Genomic DNA, 19,603 nt, shown 5'->3' with positions numbered 1-19,603 from the left:
AGCATTATCAAAGATTTTTTCAGAAAATGTGATGGTCTTCTCAGAAGCCCCAGGGTTTCTTGGACATTCTGCTAATCATCCCAGCTATTTGAGCAAAATTTCCAAGCACCACTCATTCTTCAGACACAGAAATAATAAAAAAAGTAATTTTATTTGACAAGGGGATTATAACAGAAGATCATTCATGATAATTGTTCTTTCCTACTATGGTCATGCATAAGGAGGGGGCGGGGATATAATCTTGCTCTCTCTAAGAGACATCAAGCATAATATGACATCATCATGCACAGTTACCCCTCAGACAGTGCTATTCGGTCATGGCATTCATCCCCCTACAGAGTGGGAACGTGGTTTCTCAATTCTTCTCAAGGCACTACACCACGTAGCCACTATCAATGGACTGAAGTTGATGTAACAGATAAAAACAATTTGCATTTCTGGAGATACAAAGGGTCTTCATATGTAAGTAATCATTATTCCAAGTCCCTTCAGTTATTTTACTGAGGTAAGAAAACAAAAGTTATCATAAGGCAAAATTATTACCCTCTTATAAACTTAGTGTCCCTCTCCCCCCAAAAAAGTCCCTCTCCACTGACCAGACATTTAAATATAATGTCAATCAACTGCAAATCTTTCAAATGATGCAGGATTCATGAAATCAGGAAAGGGATGTCTGGTAACTTCTAGAACAAATGCAAAGCCATTGACAAATGAGAATCTGACAAAATTAAATGAATTAATAACCAAGGAAGAGACACTTAACAAAGAGATGACAGGATGAGAACCTCAAAAGAAAATGATTTTCATGTCAAGAGTTTTAGAGAAGACTTCGGAGGAAATTGCTAAAGTTTATATTTTTGCAAGGATCATCTTCTTTATAATCCGCAAAACTAAAATTTGAAATGAAGGATATCATATTACACCATCAAACAATTTTGTCAGAAAAAATTGTGTCAGAAGACAACTTATTGATTATTCCTTATTGATTCTTAGAATTCATGCCCTTGTCTATACACCGTTAAACATAACATTTTCACAATTTTAGTATATTTGCATTATTCCTTGTTAATTGCAGTCTCCATTTTTAAATCGATTCACCATGTGACTTTTCCCCAGGACTATTTATTCTCTGATAATAAGCATCTTCTGTGAATAGTTTGAACTTGAACATCCCCATACCATATACACCGATAATCTCACTAAGATGATGTGTTTTCAGTATGTCTACAAAATTATAATGGGCTCTGATGATGTCTTTCTTTCCATTTAGCTATTAATGGCTATATGTATGGCAACCAGCCAGGCCTACACATGTGTAAAAAGGACAGAGTTTCCTGGCACATGATTGGAATGGGCACTGACACGGACATGCACGGAGTTTATTTTCAAGGCAACACCATCCATCTACGAGGGACTCACCGCGACACCCTGGCCCTGTTTCCCCATACCTCTACAACAGCATTCATGCAGCCAGACCACGCAGGTAAACTAGGCGGGGCCATCTCAGGTGACCACATTCCTATCTTCAGGCATATTCTTAGGGTCCTCTCTCTGAAGAAACTGGTCAACTTTGGGCACTTCAGGGCATGTAGAATGAGATACAGTCTTGACTGGAATGAGGGAGTCCTATTTTATTCCAAACACATAGCATAAAGGACAAAGGAGAAACATCTAAAATAAGATCCAACGAGCAGAAGTGGTAGTCCTCTAAATGACCTTGCTGCACAAATCTTTGGAGAATGATCTTGATTCATATCCGTGAAGAATTCAGGCCCAAGAAAGAGGATATTTTTGTGCTCTTTAATCACAAACATTGTTTTAGTTGCTGCCCTGAAGCATCTTACCAGGCGTGGACAGCCCAGTGGATGCTTCTAGGTTATGATCTGACCCAGTCTGCCTTCTCTGGAGATGGATAGTGCCCTCTGCATGAGTTATTTGGGGGCTTCTCTAATTTCATTCTGTTGTGCTCCCTTGGTTTCCCCAGAGGACAAGTTGCATTAGGTCTGAAGTTCATGGAAGGCCACTGAAGTGCCAGTACCTGTCCCTTCTCTTAGAGATGCCCAAGCGAATTGGATACTTGGGGCATTTTTATAAAATATATAGAGCAACATATGGCAGCATATGTAAACTGTTGCATGAAAAATAAGGATAGCAAGTACTATGGGCTTTCAACGCACTTCTCCAACCCAGCTTGTTCATTCATCTTAAAAAGAAACCCATAGCTACCCAACTCTGCCAACTCTGCCTCTGTTACGAGTGAATGTTTATTTCTTTACTTCACACTGGATGCCACACAGTGTCATTGGTTAAGAACTTGAGGTTTGAGCTTCAAAACTCTTCCCCAAGAACTGTCTGAGCCTAGGAGCTCCATAATTCTCACTTTTGTAAACTTCTAGTATTCAATCTTTCTATATCAACATAATTGTTAAATTATGACTCACCCAAACCAAAAGATGCCTTGGGCACAATGAGTGTTTTAAAATACACTCTTCAAAACCAAAAAGGGGAGGGGAGGGAAACAGTCAAATCGTTTTAATCCATAGAAAACAGGCATTCAAAGCTAGAGCTGGCTGGAATGATTTTAGACTTGGCTACTTATTCCAGTACCTTGTATATTAGTCATATGCCCTATACGCTTCTGAAGAGCTTCACGACAATATTTTCCCATTTATGTTGGGTGGTAAGTATAAATCTGTGGCTACCTAAAAGCTTGCCCACCCATTCCTGTTCCACATCGACGAGCCAAAAACAGCGCCCCAAATGTAGATAAAATAGTCAGTAACCTGCAACTCAAGCACTTTCTTTTTGTGCTTGTTTTTTTTAAAACACTATGTTGAGGTATGATTGATATACAAAGAGCTGCACATATTTAATTTATACAAATTAATGAGTCTGGAGATAAGTATACATCCCTGAAACCATCACCATAAACAAGGCCTTAAATGCCTCTTTGTTCTGAGAGAAGATAATTCCCTGACTATTGAAGAACATGATGCACGCATAAATAACGGGCTCCCTGGAAAACAACATAAGCAGGCTCTCCTGCCAAGTCTGTTCTCAGAGGTGTATTCCTTGTGGTTTCAGAGACTCTTCCTCACCAGTGCCTGTGGGTGCTAGGGTACCACTGAACCAACGGTTTTTGCTCATCCTGAAGGGGTAATTTGGCAATATTTAGACACGTGTAACATGACAAAAGCTATCTGTGTGCATTGTAGATACCATGTTTCCCCAAAAATAAGACCGGGTCTTATATTAATTTTTGCTCCAAAAGACGCATTAGGGCTTTCAGGGGATGTCATCCTGAAAAATCATGCTAGGGCTTATTTTCCAGTTAGGTCTTATTTTGGGGGAAACACAGTAGTTAACGAGAGCCACGCTAATCACTCTAAATGGTAGTTAATGAGAGCCACTCTAAAAACACAGTCTATTAGAGGAAGGGAAGATTTATCTCATAATCTTGGAATTATCCAATTATCAGGTACTTCCAATTGGATCCCAATAATTGGAAATATCCAATAATTTCACTGAAAGTTAATATCTTCCAATAATTTTGTTTTATATGATTTTATGGTAAATTTAGTTAAGGTATATCTACCTGATGCCAATGCATCTGGAAAATTAAGTTTAAAAATTATATAATTCTCAGTCAGGCATGAGTGTTGGTATTATGTGAAATAATCTAGTTGCTTTTTTGCATTTCATCTGGCATAATGTAGATTCTGCCATTGGTAATGAGAACCTCCTTTGCGCAAAGGTTTAATGATGTAATACATTTGGCTTTAGTAATAATAACTTATATGTGTTGCGATTTATAGTTTATGAAATCCTTCAGGGCAAAATACATGACTGCAGAAATGTGTCCTAATTTGAACTTTGCCTAGGGTGTTAATCTTACAGATAATCAGTTCTTTTTAAACTGGGCTGGGCTAAGATAATTATACGTATCAGTGATTTTCGAGGAGTGACTGTCTTCTAATTGGTGTGCACAGAATAGAAAAGACACAGAGAAATTGTTTCTTGGCAGCAACTGTACAAGTTTCATTTTTCCATTACAAATGAATTTCAAATGGTATTTTCCCCCATAAGCAAATATATTCAAAGTAACTTATTCCTCTAGAATCTGACTTTAAAATAGTACATAAAATTAATGTTTTAGAATTCTACCTTACCGGTTATTTATTTTGGAATAAAATATGTAAATGTGCTAGCAAACCAAAACCAAGAACAAAACCAAAAAAATTGCCAAGCCATTTCTCTTGCAGGTATTTTCAGGGTGTTTTGTTCCACCATGCACCACTTCACGAGAGGCATGAATCAGATATATGAGGTCAACAGCTGTGGCAACAAGGACCCTTCAGAGCAGCCCTACGGGATGATAAGAACCTTTTACATCGCCGCTGAAGAGGTAGAATGGGATTATGCCCCTAACAAAAACTGGGAGTTCGAAAAGCAGCACTTGGACGCAGAAGGGGAAAGGTACCACGGGTGAAGCCAAGCCTCTTGGGTGGGATTGCACATGCGCTGTAGACATTTATCAAATGTGGAAACCTAAGAATGCCCTGGTTTTGCCTGTACAGTTCTGACAGAGACTTTTACTATGAGCACAAAATATTAGGGAAGCTGCCCATCTCCATCCCGGGAAGGGGGTCTGAAGTTACTTGGAGGACACTTGCTGGAGGCCCAGTACATCTCTACCAGTGTGTGGCTGTTTCCAAGTGTGGCTGTGGACCAATGAATGTGCCTTTGATTGAGCGTCTGGAGTGAAACGATTTAAGGAAAGATGCAGATCCCACAGCGATCCTGGGACTGGGAAGGCAAAAGGGTGCAGTTGGAGGCAGGGATGCTGTGTAGATCCGGGTGAGAGAATGGACTGCTGTAGACTGAGGACCTCAGGGAAGCGGGACTGAGGATGGGCCATTGACCAAGTACTTCTCCAGGTTGGGGAACAACCCAGCAGGGTGTAGGGCGCATTGCCTTGGCAGAGATTCCGAGTGGGGATAGGACGAGCAGGTCTCTCTACTAGGTCCTGTACCCACAAAGTCCACAAAATTGACCTTCCCATGAAAGCGCTGTCAGCCATGGAGGGCTTAGTGGGCAAATCAGCGAGGCTCAAGCCCTGCACAGGCTTGCGAGCACTGGTCCTCCCCCAGCCCTAAGCCCTCCTGGGTGCACTGGGGGAGAGTCAGACAAGGTATAGAGCCATCTGTCAGACTCAGACCTGCAGACCTCCTCCCCCAAAGTTCATAACCCCCACTTCACAACTATCCTCTGTTTGGATATTATTGTCCCCACATACAGACTCTGAGACTTGGGTGCAGAGGGTTAAAATTGTCCGACTGGTTATTGGCAGAGCTGGAATTGAACACAGACCTTTTGAAGGACAAATCCATGTTCTCTCCACCAGCCATGTTGACTTACATGCCCCCGTTTCTCTTTATTCTTTAGTATCACCCTCCCTTCCCCTTTCCCCTCCTCACCCCTCTCACTAATCCTCTACGGCTGCGTCACACACAAACTCTTCTACACATGACTGCTCTTGATCTCAACACGTTTGTTTCTCTTCTTCCTTGTGGGCCTCTGTTTTGAGGGTTCAGATTCCTGGAAAAGGAGTGTAACAGTGCCACCTTATGGAAAAGGGAGAAATGAAATGCCTCTTCATTTTAAAAAGATTTGCCTCAAGGACAGGATGACTTATAATTCATTCAATTATTCGCCAACCACTTGTTAACCAGATACCCTTCTCCTGCAAAACCAGTGCTGCCCACACAAGCTAAGGTCTCATGCTGGTGCAGTAGAACACGAAATGTGAACACTAATTTGGCCTTTTCTAAAATGATTATCCATTAAAAGGCTGTCATAACTAAAGCAGTAATTGTATAATAATTCTGTCGCATGTACTTTCTTCACTCATGAGTAAGAAACATAGTCTTCATTATTTTCTTGAAACTCGGTATAATTTCTGTTGTAAGTGCTCTATCTCTGCGCTGGCAGGAAGCCGTAGTTACAGTCCTCTGGGATTGTCTCCCAAATGACATAGAGAGATAGAAGCAGCTGAGTGTGCTTGTACCCTGCCCCAGCCACTCTGGATATTGACCATTAATAAATAAAAGCAAAGTGAACTGAGAACATGTTCACATATTCAAAATATGACAGATCTGTAGATAAGAACACAGTACAGATTTGAAACAAGTTCCCCCAGGAGCACGTCTGTGGCACCCCTATAGATAGGAGCCCAGGGAAAAATGCCCCTTCTGCACCTCATTGCTGTGTTTCTGCCTTTTGACCCAAAGCCAGAGCATGGGACACATCTGGTTTTCAAACCACCTCTCAGTACAGGTTCTCCCTGAGACATTTATTGTCCTGGTCAGCACATCTGGGACCTAGAAGTCTTTCTCTGGGACTTCCTAAGAACATACCAGGAAGGACTCAGGATCCCAAAAAGCAACAAATGAGACCATCAGTACAGGGTTTGTGCAGTGGGAGGGAATTTGAAAACAGAAGTTCAGTTGCTATAGAGAAATAGTTATACTCTTCTTGTGGACTTATCGTCAGGTAATGTAGCTAACATTGGATTTGAGATAATAACCACCATCTACTGAGCACCCACCACGATCCAGGCATTCTGCTAGGGCTTTGACAAACTCTTTAACTGGTATGACCTTCACAGTACCCTTGACCCATTTGATCAGCCTTGGCCCAGCATTGCACATGACATCCTAGAGAGATGATGATAGAGCAAACGCTTACATGGTGCCTAATCTGTATGTGACACAGTGCTTTGCAGACCTTATCTCATACAATCCTCACACCAATCCTGGGAGCTAGATATGTGATTATCACCCCATTTTCAGAAAAGGAAACCTGGAAAACAGCAGAGCATGGCTCCAGGGTCTGTGCTTGTCACTACCACAAGTGTTACTGGGACTCCTGGAAAATAAAAGTAGAAGAAAAATTCTCTTCCCTTGGAAAGCATAAAGTAGGGCAGGCAGTATATATGCAATTGTTAAATACCTCCTGTGTGCTAGACATTGTGCAAAGTGCTGGTGGAACAGTGCTGAGAAGAGCAAAGAAGGTCTTCCCACACAGACCTCCTGGTCCATGGGGAACATGTTAGAGCAAGCACACTGAGTGAGGCAATCACTATGAGAGGGAGTGCAGGGTGCAGCGGGAACTCACAGCAGGAGCACACAGCCCCATCTGGGGGAAAGATGGGGAGAGGGTAAGCGGTAAGGGAAAGCTTCCAGGAGGAAGGCGTCTTGGACCTGGAACATGAAGAGTGGACAAGTTGAAGAGGTAGGAAGCGTGTTCTTGGCACAGAGAGCAGCACATGGAAGGCCTGGAGGCGGGGAGGACGCATGGAAGGTGCATGGTGTTCAAGAGAGTGAATGGTAGAATGACCTGAGTGTGGAGTATGTGGGGGCTAGGGAGGCTGGCAGAGGTAGATGGTGAAGGGGCAGCGTGAGAGCCAATTCAAGGAGTTTGGTCGTGGGAAGCCATGAAAAGATTTTCCACAAGGAAAACTTGGTTGAATTTATAGGATCACTCTGCCTGCAGTATAGAGAATAGAGGGAAGAGAGGAGTGCAGGTGGCAGGGAGAACAATTCCAGGTAATGCAGGTAAGTGATGGAGGTAGCTTAGATTGGAGTGGGCAGTTTAACGGTGAGAAGTAGAAGGAGATGAGGCATACCGTATTTTGGAGACAAAATTGGTAGATTGTTTTTCTATTTTTGGTGATGATCTATCTTGGTGATAGATTAAATGTACAGTCAATCTTCATTTTTGGTGGATTCCATATTTGTGGATTCACCTATTTACTAAAATGTATTTGTGACCCCCAAATCAGTTCTTGTGGTGCTTTTGTGATCACAAATATAAAGTAGCAAAAATTTTGTGTCACCTGATATCCGTGTTCCCAGCTGAGGTCAAACAAGGCATTGCTCTGCCTTCTTCTTTCAGATCTCATACTGTAAACAAATGTCATTTTTGCGGTTTATTTAGTGCCACTTTTTTTTCTTTTCTTTCCTTCTTTTTTTTTTGCATTTTTATGCTTTTTGTTGGTGATTTAGCTGTTTTAGCATAGTGCTGAAGTGCTGTCTAGCGTTGGAATGCTCAAGAAGGTTTTGCAGAGGAAATATATGTGTTAGATAAGCTTCATTCAGGCATGAGTTAAAGGGCTTTTGGCTGTCAATTCAATGTTGATATATATTAAACAAGATGTCTTTAAACAGAAACACAGAAGGTTACATACTGGTATGTTGATGAAAATATTGTGGCCAGAGGTTATAAGGAACCTTGCCCTATGTTTCCCCTAGGACCATGGTTCAGTGTTCATAATTTTAATGTTTGCAGTCACTTTCTTGGACATGAGTGAATAACAAGAATCAACTGTCTATGGGCACATGCACAAACACAAACCATAGGCTTTTCTGAGATCATTCAAAGTGGAAACCCATAACAAGGCCCAGAATGATACATAGGAAATCTAGAGGAACACAGGGTGGTAGAGTGTGGGTATGTGCATGCATGGGCATGTGTGTGAGGTTAGTTCCTCCCAAGAAGAGAAGCACAACCTCAGGGGGCGTTCAGGAGTCTCTAACTAAGGCTGGCCCTAGTCAGGACCCATCAGGGCTGTAAGTGCAATGGTTCCCAAGAGTGGGCCATAAGCCAGTGCTGGGCTGCTTATGTCACAATCCCCTGAGGTGCTTTCAAATGCAGATTCCTGGCCCCACTCCCAGAGAGCCTGGTGCAAAAGGTCAACTCCCCAGGGAAGTCCTGATTGCAGCCAGGTTTGGGAAGCACTGCCCTGAAGTAACCCCATATCCCTCAGAAGCACTCAAGGTTTTTCTACCCTCTGACAATTTTAACTTTTGATGCTTCTGATTTGCAGACATGGAGATATATTTATGAACCACACTGAATACTGGATTGGCTCTCAGTACAAGAAAGTGGTTTACAGGGAATACACCAATGGAGAGTTTGTGGAGATCAAAGCCCGACCACCGCGAGAGGAGCACTTAGAACTGCTGGGTATGGCACAGATGGCAGCACGCACACGTCTGTTAGACTTACACCTGAGAAGGGAGGGAAGGAACAGGCTAGCCTGACTGCACTCAGCCAAGTGCCACATCTCCCTGCTCTGCCCTATTGGGGAGCATGCTGTGTGCTCAGCCCATCCAAAGAACAGTAATAATAAGACTTCCAGATAACACACAAACAGGACTCCGTATCATCAGGGCAGTCTAAATGCCATGTGTTGCCCTGAAGTTCCTTTTCCACCCTTCTACTGAGCCAGGAAATTTTAATTTGAAACAATTCAATGCCTCAGAACAGCAGGCAGAGTGTTTGCATAACTTCTTCAAGGTTCCTGATTACCCAGGCACAGGGCCATAAGACAACACTGTCAACATAATTCTGACAAAAGAGGAACCCCTTACGTGAGAGGATGCTAAAGGTGAAAAGACTGGTTTCAGTTTGGGAGTTGCTAACTCACGGCCTTTTTGGAATTGACTCCCCCCATCTGATGCCCTGCGCTGCCTGACCTGGCAATCAACTGCGCACTTCCTGCCTTCCTTCCCACTTTTCTTCACCTGGGAATCACCAATCCTGACCCCATTGTGAAGATGAGATATTAAGGCAGAGAGCTAATCTAGATGACTTTAAAAAAAAAGACTTTTAATAAACTATAGCTAATATACAATATTATATTAGTTTCAGGTGCATACCATAATCATTCGACATTTATATCCTAAAAAGGTGATCACCATAAGTCCAGCAACCATCTGACACTGTACCATGCTATCGCAATATTATTGACTATATTTCCTATGCTGTACGTTACATGCCCAAGACTTATTTGTTTTAAACCTGGAGCTTTGAACCTCTTATTCCCCTTTATCTTTTCCCCCATCTTTAAATTTTTCAATTACTGTTGACATTTAATTAGATGACTTTTTGAAATCCGTTCCCATTTTTAAATGCATGAGATAACTTATGTATAAAGTATGGTATGACACAGTGCTTTTTAATATTTAAATAAGGCACCACGACAGCTAGCTTGATAAATGATTAAATGCCCATCCACTTACTCCACACCTTCACCATCTATTAACTCTGGCACACAAATCTGTTTGTCACACTAAATCAAGTCAGCTCTGGTGGGAACATTCTTTTGAAACTTGCGTGTGTCATTTGAGCTCTGAAGAAAAGGTGCTGGTCCTGCCAAGGGGGCTGGGTTGCCCCCCAAAGAGCCCTGGTTTGGGTCTGCTCGGTAAAATGATGTAAATGAATGACTTCATCAAAGGTGAGCCCAGCAGTGTCTCGGCCAGGGGAGAGGAAGGCCCATCCACTCATTTCCTGCAGCTCAGGGATAGGCCTGTACTCATGAAGTTACAAAGGGCACGTGCAGACACATTACTGCTCATTACTATTCCCTGTGACCTACCAGGCCATAAATCAGAAGGCATTCACTCTTCCTCACCAGTACAGCAAGGTATGTGCAATTTAAGTGGAAATGAATATACAAATAGTGATTTTAATATACGCATGCAAATGCCCCCATCTGGAATATACCCAAATTTACTGTTTAAAAACATACCTAAAAATTTCTTTCTTAGCTTCATTTTTTTTTTTTTAAAAAAAGCATTGTTCAGACACTTCATGATTCTTACTATTTCCTTCCAAAAATAATAGTACAACAAATTTTAGATGTTTTAAGGCCTTTAGTGGTCTTTCTCAAAAAAGCAATTAAAATCATCATCTGAATCAGTGAAGAATGGTGTGGTCAGAACCCCCGTACCATGAATATATGTCCCTATGAATGTAGAGTGCAATAAGTATCCAAAAAAGCAAATAAATAGGGATCAGGTCTGAGGAGCTTCCAAATGGGAGTCTCTTTCCATTCTCCTCAAAGCAGTGCCTTGTAAAGAGCACTGTTTAACGCTCTCAGTGTGGGGTGTGTGCTGGGCAAATTGCATTTGTGCCACATTCTGGGCACAAGAGGTGAAAGGCACCCGGGGTGCCTATGGACTAGAAGCATCCCACAGTCCTTCTGGCACAGGCCTCTCCTGTGGGGTATGGACCCATTTCCACCGGCACACAGGCTGCTGGCTTCTAACAGAAATGTGTACATGTGAGGAGCTGAAGAGAGCACAGCTCATCAAGTATCCAAATATTAGAGACTGCATTGACCATGCATTAGTGAAATCACTATATTGATCATAAATCAATACATAAATGTTTTAATTTTGTTCTTAGCTTTCAAATCAGTTTTATACATGTTATTTCACTGGATTCTAATTTTTGTTATTATATCGATTTAGCAGATAGTGAACAATTTCAGACTTAACAAAGGTTACATGCAGGGAGATTACAACCGGAAGTCATCATATCATGGATATGGCTTTTCCTGGAAATTATGTCTCTGCAGTAATAAAAATGTAAGCATTTATTACTGTGTTTCAGTGCACTGAAATAAGCACTTATCATACATCATCTTTAATCTTTACAATAACCCTATGAGAAAGGTGTAATTAAACCCATTTTACAGATGAGGAAATTGAGACTCAGGCAGGCCTTGACTTACCTGAGGCCTCTCTAATAAGTGAAGGAGGTAGGCTTTGAAACTAGGTTGTTCCAATTGCCAAATACTATGTGATATTTAATACTATACAAATATTGCCCTCTAAAGGGAGTATGCTAGTGACACTAACCTTTGTTTTATTTTACTAAATACTACCGACATTTAAATTACATCAGTGTTGAAAGGAGCAACGATAACGCACACAGACCTGTTTTTTGCTTTTAGGCCCAATGATTCATGCCGAGGTGGGTGACTCTATCCTGATCATATTTAAGAACAAAGCCAGTCGACCGTACTCCATCTCAGCTCATGGAGTGGAGGACACGGAGAGTGGGAAGCGATTCCAAGTGTCCATGACAAAGCCAGGTAAGTTACTCCAGAGACCTGCTCTGTCCCAGTGAGGACAGCAGACTCAACTCATTTCTGATTTGTTCTGATCTCTAAAGTTAGGTTTTGAAGAGCTCACCTTAATGTCAACATTCCAGCCATCACCTAGTCACTCCCAATATGAGGTCATCATTCATCCAATGACCCATTGGGGACCATTAGGGACCCGAAAGTGCAGTAAGACATTATAATAGCTAACACATATTGAATGTTAATCTTGTGCCAAGTGCTATGCTTTGTTTTTATTTTTTTAAACTCATTTATCCTTACAATAATTCAGCGAGGTAGACACTAACATATTTCATTAAACCTTATACCATTGATTATAATGTCCATCATTATTTTATCTGTTACTAAAGAAAAGAAACAACATGCTGTCAATTCAACTTTAACATGCCACTGATTGAAAGATTCATCCTGGCTTCAGTTATGTTAAATCGTGAAAACTGTGCATCCTATAATTGATGAAACGTGGTATTAAGTTCATTTAACAGATGACAAATGCACAGAGAAATAAAAAGATCTTGACCATTAGTAATGATGGAACCCCAGTTTGTTTGACTTCAGAACTTGAGCTCTTAACCACACATTTCTTTCACGATGCTTCAAATGAGCTTGGAAGAAAAAGACAGACAAGATGAATCACTTCAGTAGTAGTGTAGATTATACACGATAAAATTCTAAGTGGTGGAGAATTTCAAGAATATGTCTGGGTGTGTTTTCTAAAAATTTCAGACAAGGAAAATCCATGAAAACTGATTGATTAATTGGGAGCAATTAGGGAAAGAAGTAATTAGGAAAAGCTTGATAAAGGAGGTAGCACTCTTAAAAGATACTCTGAAGGGAGAAAAGATCTCACAATATAAGGAGCTTCCCATAACATTCACACAGTTGAAGTGTGGTTGTAATAAATGTGAAGAGTTACTGTGACCTTCAGTTACGAAACTGACAGCGACCATAGATATAATTACAGGGGAGTTATATTCCATTTTACCTCATATACAGGATAACATTATACTAGTACTACAGTCATTACAATAAAAGTCATATAAACTTAAAAACATAAAGATGCATAAAAAGAAGAAAAGAAAACAATCTAATGCATCGCTAGAAAACGTTAGCAAGGTACCTATAGAGGGATGGGGTTGGAGGAAGGAAAATCTTTATCTGCTGCTATTCCAACTTCTGCCACTTCCCACTCCATCCCACCCCCAGTATCAGAAGCCTGTGTTTTGCTGCTTCAAGAAACCTCTCATGGACATCCTGAATGTCTATCTACAGGAAAATAGTAAATTTTGGAATATCCTTACAACAGACTATTATGTAGCCATTAGATGATATTAAAGAAGGTTTGAATGACATGGGAATGACTTGTAGAATCATGTTAAGCAAAATACAAGTGTAGAAGAAAGGCCAGAAAGAAAATAAACCAAAATGTTAATAATAATTATATCTTCATGGGGGTATTTTGAGTAGCAGAGTGATATTCTTTTCGACTTCTTCACATTTTTTTGTGCTTTCTAGATGTTCTAATGGAGGTGTCTTGCTTTGATGAAGAGGGAAATGTTTTAAAATAGGTCTAAAAAGCTATTGAATAAAGTTATTCATTTTTGATGGTGGAAAGCTCCTCGGGATGAAGAAAGAACGGTGCCAATCAAGCAATGCTGGGGACTCTGATGGGACTGTGGGCAAGCTGGGGTGACCTTTCACAGGCAGTTAGTTGTGCCCTAACGCTGAGGGCTGGCAAGAGACACAGCTCCTTTATGCTGGCTGGCCTTCAAAGAGTCCTTGATGTGAGGGCAATGGGAGTGGAGAGAAGAATGATTAGAAAGTGGCAAAGGGGCATTTTTCTGACTGGAACTCCGAGGGAGAGAATCCCCACAAGGGTCGCTGACAAGCTGAAAGGTTTTAGAGAGCCCAGAGATGTGGAATAGGAGAAAGAAACTAACTTGGTGCAGGCCAGCTGGGAAAGAAAGTTTCATCTGGGCATGCACGAGACAAGGAGAGCAAACTAACATCGTAAGTAAGGAGCCCCTGTCAAATTCCTTCTTTTTTAAATTAAATTATTCAAAAACATTTACAGTGCATCTTTTTATTTAGAGCCGTGCTCCCTGCTGGATTGTTCCGACTTTAATAATACCACCCCTGCAGCCACTTGCATTTAGAAAGTTAAATATCAGCTGTTTATCTTGTGATTAATAAGGCACGGGGCTGTCATGAAACTTAATGGAAACTAGACCTAAAGTTATATTGCTAACCCCCTGGTGTATGAGCAAAGTTACATGGACACATTCGTTTTGGTTTGCTTTGCAGCTGGCATTCAGCTACAGGTTGTTAGTCCTGATGGGGTGGGGATGAGACACAGAGAGTTCAAAAGGAGGTAACGGTTTAAACGTTTAAACGTGGCTTTTATTTGAGACTTTCGCAATGTGACTATGTTGCTAATTCTTGAGTATATTTATGACTCCTTTGCAAGGCTGTGTGTGGGTCAGCCACGATGCATGGGTGCCTCTCAACAGGGAGTGTAAACGTTTGTTATTAATATAGGTGCAAATTAACATTTATGGACTGCTTTTAATGTGAGGCACTAGCCTACGTATTTTATTCTGTTTAACTCTCACAACAATCTGAAAACTGGGATGACTAACCCACTTTACAAGAAAGGAAACTAAAGGTCAGTGGGGTTAAGTAGCTTGAAAAAGGTTGTATAAATATGAAGTCATGGGGTTGGCATTTGGAACTAGGTCTCTGATTCCCTCTGGTATAACTAGATCTCCCCTGCCTGCACATTAAAATTACCTGAGAAGCTTTAAAAAAAATGCGAATGCCCTAGGCCCAGACCCCAGATACTCTAATTTCTTTGGTTTGGGATGAGGCCTGAGCAGTGAGAGTTTACAAAGCTCCCTGGTGATTCCATAAGAAGCCAAGGCTGAGATATATGGTAACATAAGTGTGCTCAGGCACAGCTCTTGGGAGGGAGACGTGAAATTTAAGGTATAAAATAAGCCTTCCTTTTTAATTAAGCATCAATTAATAATGCAAAGGGCAAATGAGAGGGAAGGTTGTAGTCTGAAATGAAAAATCTTCCATTTTGAAACTAAAAATCAAGATGTGAGTTTAAAGGAAACATTTCTAATGAATGGGTAGTTCTCCCCAGCAATAAACATTGACCAAATTACTGTATATAAAGATCTGTTTATATTTCTTCAGGTAAATCATCTGGAACAGAGGTAACACTAGTAAATTCTATCTATTTGTTCTTATTTGTTTCAGGAGAAATAAAAACTTACAGATGGAATGTTCCTAAAAGGTCTGGTCCAGGGCCATCTGACCCCAATTGTATCCCATGGGTTTACTATTCAACAGTAAACTTTGTGAAGGTAAGGTGGGGAGAGCAACCAAAATGCTCAAAGTAATATGGTTTAAGTTGACTATTAAGTTATCAAAACTCTGGTGAGTATATGTGAAGGGGTTAGAACAGGGGTCTCAAACTATGGCCAGGATCATTTGTTTACAATTGTCTAGGGTTGAGTTGAGTACTTGTGACAGAAAGTGTATGGTCAATAAAGTAAGAAACATTTACTATCTAAAGCTTTACAAAAAAAAAGTTTGCTGACTTTTAGTCTAAAATATGGGGAAAAGAACAAATAAAATTACAATGTTTCAATGACCAAATTTAGAACCGATCAAAGTAGTTTGAGCAAAAGAGGATATGTAAATAGGTAACCATACAATAAAAATGTATTGTAATATAATATATGCCGTGGTTTTTGATGCATGGAATCTATCATTTTTAAAGGCATTACCACTGGTATCAGTGCTCAGGAAAATAAAGCACACTCTAAACACAGTAACTGAAACTGATAAATAGGCTAACTTTATTTAGAAATTAAAGGCAAAGATTCGGTATTGAATTTGAGTCAGATATGTGTCTGTAAAACAGCTGATCTTGAATTATATGTCATAAATCAAAGTTCAGACTAAAGTCATGTATGATATAAAATATAAGCATTGCCCATTATTTTAAAAAGGGAAAGATTATCTTAACCTTTTCTTAAATATTTGATGAGTGCATTCATGTCTTTGAGTTGTACTGGAGGGTGCAAGAGTTTAGGAGTGGCATATGAGACCCTTGAAAAACTAAATTTACATATTAGAATTATGGGAAACCCACATTTATTTATTTATTTACATCCCAACAAATATTTACTGAGTGCTTGTGATGTGCAAATGACTCTACCAAGCAATGCACATATTCTTGTCTGGAAAGAACTTATAATCTTTGTAGAAAATAATGCACGAGCACACCCATAATTATCACTGAACTCTGAGTCTGGTGAGTTCTGTAGGCGTGCAGGGCTATATAGGAGGCACTGGAGAGAGTCTAGGAAGAGAGAACATGATGAGCAAAGCTGAAAATAGGAAAGTAGGAAATGTGTTTGGGAAGTGTTCAGAGTCCCATTTGGCTAAAGGAAAGCAGTTGGGGAGCTTAACCTAGAGAAATCCATCGAGGGAGCACATGAGAGGTTTAAAGACCTGTCAAAGATTTAAGTTTTATTCAGTAGGCCATGGAAACTTACCGAAGACTTCTAGGTATGGGAGTGATGAGATCAGTCTGATGGCGGTCAACAGGATGGGCTGGAGGTGAGGTGCGCCAGGCGTCAGAGAGGAGCCGATTGCTAGTCCAGGATGAGGTATTCAGATCCTGCACTAGGACGGCGGCCAATAGAATGGGAAGGAAGTCACAGAATGGAGAAGCATGGTGAAGGAAAAGGAAATGTAAGATTTGACAGAAAACAAGATGGGACAAAGTGAGGACGAAAGAGAAATTAAATATTGAAATCAACTTTTCTGACCTAAGTGACAGGTAATATCACAGCACTGTTAATAGAAACAGAGAATTCAGGAGAAGGGAATGGTCTGAGGAAAATAGTCAAGTCCGCTTTGGAAATGCTGAGCAGATTGAATAGTGGCAGGAAGCTCATCAGGAGGAATATCTAAGTAGGTAGTTGAAAATGTGGGAGTTTTCCCTCAAAAGAAAGTTTGGGGCTGAACAACTTAGCATGGAGGTCACCCAGGGTTCTGTATCATTTACTAGTCACCCTGTTCACTTCTACCCACAGAAAGAGGAGTAGAAGCATTTATATAGCTACAATTAGAGTCTCACTTGAAAAACAAACAGAAAAATAGAAAGAAGCATTTGTTTATTTGATGAATAAATTTAGTGAGCACCTTCTATGTACCAGACATGGGGCTATGCTCTGGGGATTCTGTGACAAGTGAGGGACACGGCCTCAGCCCTTAAGGAGCCCTCTCCGTAGCAAATTTTTAGGATCATTCCTAAATTTTCATAAAGACCACGTTGGTTCTTCAGGGCTTCTTAGTACTTATTTCACAGCCAATAGTCTTTTTACAATGACTTTCTTACAAACTTTCTTCAAGTTAATCTGTATTATTAAATTGTGTAAAGGCTCTTTTAATTCAGTTTTATTTTCTTTCAGGATACATATAGTGGTTTGATGGGTCCTCTGATTGTATGCAGAGAAGGAGTGTTGAATGAAAAGGGAAGACGGAGTGATGTGGATTATGAATTTGTTCTCTTGTTTTTGGTATTTAATGAGAATGAATCTTGGTATCTGGATGACAATATTAAAAAGTATCTCAATAAAGATCCACGAGATATTCAGCACACTGAAGATTTTGAGGAGAGCAACAAAATGCACGGTATATCAGAGAGTTAAGAAGAAGACCCTTGTTGAGATAAGCTAATAGAAATTCCTGTAACTGAAGGAAGTCCCCAGCCTCCTTCTCTGAGCCCTTCCCCATCCGTAGTGTCACCTGGACTGAAGAAAGTCCTCGAAAGCTTTCCTTCAGAGGGAACCAGCCAAACCATTGATTGGCTGCCAGGAAGGTCCAGCAAGGCTTTGGGCCAACTGTGTAGGACCAGCTGTCTGAATGCTGGGATCCCTGAATTGTAAGACTGTGAAGTAATTCTTACCAATCACTGATTGGTTGATTTCTATGAGAATACACCCACCATAACTTCTAATTGATCAAATTAAGGACCTGGTTTAACTGTTTCTGGGACATAAAATACCAAATTTCTGTTTTAATGTGTCCCTGTTATTTAATTCTGTGTAATTTAAGGTAGTTTTTGTTTTTAAGTACGAGTAACGTGTTTAACTGACACATCTGCACTCTCTCACCATGATGTACTTTTGACCAAAGTGTACAAAAAGTAGACCTCACCTGAGATCACAAAGCTAGTTAATTTCTTACATTGATTAGACTATTGTAGGCTGATCTCTGATTCAGCTACTCTTTCCCCTACCAATTTTGCTTCCTTCTTCCAAATGTTTCTTGGTATGCTCTTGCTTTAATGAATGTGACTCATTTGGTTGTGTCATGATACACAGAATAAAAACTTAGTAGAAAGCAAAGGAACGAGTCCCCATCACATGAGCCCAGCTTGAGTTTGCATTGGTCACTTTGAGGTCATGGGCTCAGTCGGTGTGAAGCTTTTTGGAGAGTCAGCCAGGCTCTTGGGAACTTGGGAACTTGCTCCAAACTAGTTCTCAGAAAGTGGACTATTAAGGAAATAGTTTCTAATTGGTTCAATTATGATTTATATAAACTTGGTTCTCTGTTCTTTGGTCCACTCAGCTGTAGAATGGTCTGGTGACCTCACAAATTAGGCTATAATCTACACCATAAAGAGAAAATGCTGAAGAAACAAACAAGTAAACAGAACACAGTGCTACTCAAGATGTAGCTTTCAAAAACAAACTGCTATTTCTCTTTTCTAGCTCTCTTTGTATAAGGATTTCTTAGTAATCTGAATTTTGGGTTTAGAATGGTGGGGACATTGGGAAGTGCAACTGGGATTGTTCCCTATTTCTCAGGCAGATGAGATTATTGTTGACCTAAAGATCTTCTTGAACCATTTCTAAAACCAGATTAAGTAATGAATGTCTTCTCACTAATCAAAAACGATTTTCTTTTCATCATCTTAGCTATTAATGGAAAGATTTTTGGGAATCTCCATGGCCTCATCATGAATGAAGACACAATGACAAACTGGTATTTGTTAGGACTAGGAAGTGAAGTGGACATACACACCATCCATTATCATGCTGAGAGCTTTCTTTTCAAAGTAAGTATAAAGAAAAGGCTTTGGGGAAGACATTTTGAGCTAATAAATTCAACGCATTTCCACTGTGAAATAAGAGGGCTACTTGGCAATAAGGATTGTGAGAGGTGGTAGTCAGTATTAGAGAATGGAACAGAATAATGTCATTATACCCTTCCCCTGGTAAATATTTCTTAATATGTACATATATTTTATTGTTCTTGTAAAAAAAACAACACTGAGTTTCAGATGAGCGTTTTCTCCTCACTTTTATGGAGATAATTCTGACCACTCTGGATTATCCTGTTTATATTGTATATAAAAGCAGCCAGAGTATTTTGTCATTTTCCCTTGTCCTTCCTTTTTTTCCTTTCGGTTTCCTTTTCACATTTCTTTTCTATGTGATTAGCCAACCAAATAGCCCTTTCTAGTAAAGGAGATATTTCAAGCTTTGGCTTGTGCCCAAAATCTATCTCTACTTTTGTCCTAGTGAGCTGCACTGGACCATG

The 19,603-nt window shown here is 40.3% G+C and overlaps 1 protein-coding gene across 1 annotated transcript in view; it reads left to right on the top strand.

The window, feature by feature from the left end:
- The window catches only part of HEPHL1 (hephaestin like 1), a 58,907-nt gene that overhangs the window by 32,233 nt on the left and 7,071 nt on the right, over positions 1-19,603 (top strand). The window contains exons 11-17 of the mRNA XM_019737563.2: positions 1,271-1,483; positions 4,263-4,476; positions 8,888-9,027; positions 11,804-11,944; positions 15,239-15,345; positions 17,467-17,689; positions 18,979-19,118. Of these exons, the coding sequence (XP_019593122.2) occupies positions 1,271-1,483; positions 4,263-4,476; positions 8,888-9,027; positions 11,804-11,944; positions 15,239-15,345; positions 17,467-17,689; positions 18,979-19,118 (1,178 nt within the window). The remainder of the gene's footprint in view (positions 1-1,270; positions 1,484-4,262; positions 4,477-8,887; positions 9,028-11,803; positions 11,945-15,238; positions 15,346-17,466; positions 17,690-18,978; positions 19,119-19,603) is intronic.

Source organism: Rhinolophus sinicus, linkage group LG06 (genome assembly GCF_036562045.2).
Source record: "Rhinolophus sinicus isolate RSC01 linkage group LG06, ASM3656204v1, whole genome shotgun sequence".
NCBI lineage: Eukaryota > Metazoa > Chordata > Mammalia > Chiroptera > Rhinolophidae > Rhinolophus > Rhinolophus sinicus.
The sequence above is the reverse complement of the archived record's forward strand: the minus strand, read 5'-3'. Positions and strand labels throughout refer to the sequence as shown.